The 6,000-nt window shown below is 29.9% G+C and overlaps 2 protein-coding genes across 3 annotated transcripts in view; both read left to right on the forward strand.

Moving 5' to 3' along the window:
• LOC111623973 (serine/threonine-protein kinase MRCK alpha-like) overlaps nt 1-6,000 on the forward strand; it is a 108,912-nt gene that overhangs the window by 57,698 nt on the left and 45,214 nt on the right. The gene's annotated exons all lie outside the window — the stretch shown is intronic.
• Nucleotides 399-1,510, forward strand: LOC111623977 (serine/threonine-protein kinase Genghis Khan-like). The gene is made up of 3 exons (XM_023366728.1): nt 399-569; nt 993-1,161; nt 1,245-1,510. Exons 1-3 carry the CDS (start codon nt 429-431, stop codon nt 1,493-1,495), a joined length of 561 nt encoding a protein of 186 aa, XP_023222496.1. The 5' UTR covers nt 399-428; the 3' UTR covers nt 1,496-1,510.

Below are 6,000 nucleotides of genomic sequence, written 5' to 3' on the forward strand. Positions count from 1 at the left end.
TGATTCCTTGCAAATGCAATACAGTAGACCCCCCTATAACGCTTAGATACGTTCCGCGCTAATCGAATTTTACGTTATAGGAATGATTAAATACATGATCCAATCGCAGCCCAATAGGTGGGAACCTTACCGACTAAGGCTGTTCGAAAGGTTTTCTTCTATAAAATTAACCGATCCTAGACTAATTCCACTCAACATTTCCAAAACACGTATAATTTTTTGGGAGTAATCCGTATAAACTATGCTATAAACAAAAAATTATAGGATTACTTACCGAGTGTGTACCGTTCGACTACGCCGTTGCTTAAAGCTGGTTTTCATCGCGGAANTATAATTCTATATATGCTTAAATCGGCATATATTGATAATTTACATAGTTTTATAACTAAAGTTTTTGACCAACAAAAAATTATTCTCATATTTAGGCAATGGAAGACGGCCAAGGCCGATATGGAGCTGAATGTGATTGGTGGTCGTTAGGCGTTTGCATGTACGAAATGTTATATGGAGAAACGCCCTTTTATGCTGAATCGCTCGTAGAAACCTATGGAAAAATTATGAACCATAAGGTAATGCAACGATTGGAATATTATTATTATTGGGTGTATTGGTAGAATTTGGTATTATATCATGTTATTTTAACTTATGTGATTTGTGATGAGCTTAATCTAATAACATTAGTCTGATAACAATATGGGTAATTACAATAAATGAATTTCAGTGTATATTCAAGCCATATAATCTTTGTTTGGATAAAATTATTATTGTAATGTAAAATTAGAAGTGAGTCTTTTTTGAAATCAGTTCTGATTTTTCCTCCAGGTACAGTTAAATATAAACATCAGATCTATTAAAAGTATTACTTAACTCAGCTGTGATTGCCTTAAATGTGCAGTGTTTATCAACTTGGTTTATTTAGTAAAACTAAGTCTAAATCCCATTAATGTTTTGTAATGATGATCGAAAAATCTTTTCTCGTTTTAAATTTCTAGAATTGTTTCGAATTTCCTGACGATTTATGTTACGAAGTATCAACTGAAGCCAAAGACCTAATGCAGAGACTGATATGCAGTGCCGAATGTAGGTTGGGTCAGAACGGATTGGAAGATTTCAAAAATCATCTTTGGTTTGCTGGTGTCGACTGGGAAAACATAAGAGAGAGTAATGCGGTTTTCTTTGTTGTTAAGTTATATATTTGAGTAATATAACAGTAAAAAAATATAATAATAAATTAATTGTTACAGGTGATGCTCCTTACGTACCAGAGGTCGCCAGTGCCACCGATACTTCTAATTTTGATGTTGATGAAACGGATTTAAAAGGCTCAGTGAGTAAAGATTTAATTTTAGATGAAATAAGGAACTTTTCATACTGTGAATTTGCATACTTTAGTAAACACTTGCATACAAAGCATGATTGGTGGCTTTGTGACTTAATTGTTATTTTACGAAACACTTTATCATCTTTAATTTATTACATTAGTTTCATTGTTTAGCAGCAGTTTTTGAACTTTATAAAATCTTTCAAAAAAAAAAAAAAAAAGTTTGAGAGAGTGAATTGAGGAATGAATTTGCAGAAAAATCTATTTTAGAGATTGTTTTATGGAAACATTAAACTGTTAAGAGAATTTTCAATGATTATACTTTAAGAAAAGTGCTAATTTCTTATAACAATACATCATAACGGAAAACAGTACAGTGTTTTTGTTCGAATTTGACACTACTTATGACTCAGATAATGTCAAACCTTACCACATGCATGAATTACCACATACAACCATTACAATCATTATTCATTCAATAAAACATGGAATTGCAATTCTTTGGCTACCACTCTGTTACACTGATCTAGCTCCTAACTGTTTTTTGCTCACCAAATATTTAAAAAAAACACCTGGAAAAATTTTGTTATCTTCAAAGGAAGCAAACAAGTCACAAAAGCATATTGAAGCTCGGGATAATTATTTTTCAATCCATTCCTGGAATTTTTTTAGCATACTTTTATATATTTCTACTATTCAATTTGAAGATATTTGCTGCAAAATAATAATAAAAAAATCAATGAATTTAATAGTATTAGTGGCATAAGCTTTCTTACTATCGTTTCAATTAATTATCAGTCAGAAAATATTTGCATTAATGGAGCAGTAATAACCACTGTTCAGTTAATGATTTACTACTAAACTTTACATGCCCTGTACCTGTAATTAGGTAACATGACTATAACATAAGAAATTTCTTTTATACATCATCTTTCTAAACAATTATTTTCTCCAGTTTATCTAGAAAATGCTTGTCTTGATTTTTTATGTGTATGTTTCTTAGTTTTGTAAGCTTCTCTTGCAGGAAAATTATAAAACTCAGAAATATATTAATGGCTTCTTCATTTCTATGAACATGAATGAGGAATGTGGCTTGTGTTTACTTGTAATAGACAAGAAGCAGCATCAAAAATAACTAATTTAAACATCAGAGATTATTGTATTTGGTCTATTTAAATCTTGTTTCTTTCATTGAGGCAACATTTAAAATGAAATAATACTTGGGANTAAGTTAATATTATATTAAACTATCTTAAATGGTAGATTTCATAATCAAGTGTCAAGAATTTAGTAAAAATGTCATCTCTACAATTTAAAATTCTGTACTTAATGTTTGTCTTAAGAAGCTTTTTTGACAACACATCTTTCATTTTAAAACAAAAATCAAAAATTTTTGATTTTTGTTTTAAAAACTGGGTTTAAAGGCTGGTTCTCACTACAATGGAATCTGTGATGATAAGTATATAAGCCGTGGCATAGTAGTCACCACAACTTCAGTCTGTCATGGAAAAGAAGTTGCTTACAAGTCAAGTCAAGCCCAACTTTTACTGTGATGGCAAGCAGAAAACTAAAACAAGCTTTTTACTTTGATGTCATTCAATGACGAATTCATTACCAGTCTGGCTTTTCTGACATGCACTTCACAGATATGCCATTTGACAACATTCTGTGGTAACAAGAATAGCACTATGGCTTCTGCATTGGTAAGTCATTGCGTAAGCCATTGTAAGTTAGAACTAGCCTTATAAACCTATCCCATGTTGAAATTTTTCTTCATTGCGTGTGACTGCCATGTTGAATTTTTGTCAATGTTAATCCTAACGAAAAAATTTTTTAAAATAATAATCGTGGATACTGTATCGTTAAAAATTATTTTTTTATTTTGCACAAACAAAATAAATATATTGAAAAATATAAAAACAGAAAAAAATTATGTTTTGAAAGTTCATTTTAATATAAAAATTATGATGCATAGCGACATCTAGTATCAAAAATGTACCGATACTGTAACGAGATATATCGGGTTTAACCCTGTGGGTCAAAGGTCACAACCCTGATATATGTCTGGAATAACAGGTGAGGTTAAAGTGATAAACTTTTACTGGAAATTATAAATAATTATATTTTCAAAAATATATTTGAATTTAAGAAAAATTTTAATAGGAGATAACAGCTTATATACTTAAGATATAATATAAACAGTAATATACTTAAGATATAAGACAAGAATACATGAGATAAAACCAACTGATGAAGGGTAATAATAGCCTTAAGTGTATTTTTTGGTTTAATAAAATCTCGGTGTACTTTCCTATTGGAAACTGTTGTATAAGTCCTTCAAATTCATAGTAAATTTAAAAATAGCTATTAAGAAGATTAATTAATATACCTTTTTGAATTCTAGAATGCTGAAATTTCAAAATTTAACTTAGAATTTGATTTTAAAAATAATTAATCTGAACTATTTTACCAAATTTATTTACTTTTACTTACATGACTAGAGAATTAATGATAAGATATTAGCTTACTCATAAAATTAAGTTAGCTACTTCTAGTTCTGTACCCTCAATATATATAAATGATATATGTGAACAACTCTTTTTAGGCTTGTTATAAGGCCTGTAATTTTCAACTTACTTCAAAAAGTTTTCATTTATAAACATAACTTTTGCATTAGAAACAATGAGAAAAATATGTATTTTAATTGAAGACTCCTGTAATAAAATAAGTTTAAAATCATGATATGCATACAAAATTCATTCGCAGAGCATACATTCAGACATGTAGATCAATATTTAATTAAAGATAACAGCAATTAATTCATCAAAAAGTATATAAATAGTAAAAGAACTATTATTTTGCAAATGCATTTAATCTATTCAGAAGTTGTTTTATGTACTGCATTTATAATTACTGTGTTTGCTTGATTCTAATGTGTTAGCAAATCTAATGTGCACTCAAGTTTCAAGACATCAAAACTACCGAAATTAAAGAAAGAAAGAAAAAAAAAGGCAAATGTGATGTGTGCTTTGTATCACCAGACATACAACAGAAAAAATTTAATGTATTTAAACAGTAATAAATGCTTGAGTGCTTCATAATATCCATATTTTCAAATATGTTCATTTATGACTTCATTATCAGATGTAAAGAATCTGCAGACCAATACAAATTACAATACGAGTTACATTTTAATGGCAATGTTTTGTGTCAGTATGTTTGAGCTTGAAATTTACAGATAGGTTGTATCACTCTGAAATATCCGTAAATGTGTTCTCCAGCATAGTAGATAACTCTCCACTTAAATGTAGATTTATAGGAGACTCGTCTGCTGGACGTCATTCATTCGGATAGCTATAGTTCAAAGACCACCGAATCATTCCAAAACCAAAATTAAAATCAAAGTAACGGAGAGGGTTATTTACTGTGACTATACAGACGACACACAGACACAAATTGCCAAGCAGAGTGAAGAGGAAACAACACAAATGACATTGCATTAAATCTGATTCTAACACTTGCCCCAATTTTTGAGACCAGAAAAGTTCCAAAAGAAAGGTATGCATTGCACTCAAGAAAAATCAGCAGTAAAGGTTAACTGCCATAATTTCCTTTTTACAAGAGAAATAAAATTATTAAATATTTTTTAACTTTTTTTCCGTCTTAATTAAATTTAAATTATCAAATTTTATATACGAAATATTTTGTTACTCGAAGCCAATTCTCGGGTATCCTGTGTGACGCATCTAGTCAAGATCAAATCGATAGTGCAACACTTAGTAAACGAGAATTAAAAATACAAAAGTTGGAGCAAGAGAAAGCTCAACTTATTAAAAAGTTAAAAGGTAATTTGTTTGTTTTTTGCATTTAATTTAGTCTCATAACACTAGTTTTAAGTTTTGTGGATATATACAAGTAGTCCTCTGTTAATGCAGTAGGTATACAAAGTACAGTACTTTGACACTGATCTGTATATATTTCGAGGGAGATCAACTAATGATGACGAGTAAGAAAAATTGTCCCATCGAATTTTGAGCAGATATTAAAAAACAAGGCATACATGTTGTGTACAGTGTACTTATTTCTCCTAATTTTTGTAGTATAGCATATAATAAAAATAGGCATATATCTTAGGAGGTGACAATTTGCTAGTAGAAAAATATTGGGGGAGACATGTCCCATCTGTTCTGTACAGATTTGTCGATTTGTAGGAAACAGAGGGGACATATAGATCTTCTCCAGAACTACATCATACTGAGAATTGGTGCATAGGACAATTGTCCCTAATTAATAAATGCAATAAAATGAAAATGCATTAGATGTGTGTTAACTGAAAACTACTTGTATTAAAAAATAACAATTATAAAAATTTTAAACTATTGTTGATTTTTTTTAAGATAATTTAGTTACAGGTAACCCCCGTATAACACGGCACTTCTATAGCACGGATTCGCTCTAACACGGTTCGAGAATTGGTACCATCCCCCGTATAACATGGTACTTTTATAGCACGGATTCACTCTGACACGGTTCGAGAATTGGGTAAAACCCTTGTACAACAGGAAATGTAATAAATTTTTACATACTTAAGTAATAATAGTTCACGAAAATTATTATTTTCGTGAACTATTAGTACTTAAGTATGTAAATTTTCTCTTCTCGCCTTCTGTCGATACACG

Source organism: Centruroides sculpturatus, unplaced genomic scaffold (assembly GCF_000671375.1).
Source record: "Centruroides sculpturatus isolate CEXI.00-Female unplaced genomic scaffold, Cexi_2.0 scaffold382, whole genome shotgun sequence".
Classification (NCBI taxonomy): Eukaryota; Metazoa; Arthropoda; class Arachnida; order Scorpiones; family Buthidae; genus Centruroides; species Centruroides sculpturatus.

Coding starts and splice junctions, on each gene's coding strand:
- LOC111623977 (XM_023366728.1), top strand. CDS start 429: ATGGAAGACGGCCAAGGCCGATATGGAGCTGAATGTGATTGGTGGTCG. Junction 570..992: donor GAAAAATTATGAACCATAAG/GTAATGCAACGA, acceptor TTAAATTTCTAG/AATTGTTTCGAATTTCCTGA. Junction 1,162..1,244: donor CTGGGAAAACATAAGAGAGA/GTAATGCGGTTT, acceptor TAATTGTTACAG/GTGATGCTCCTTACGTACCA.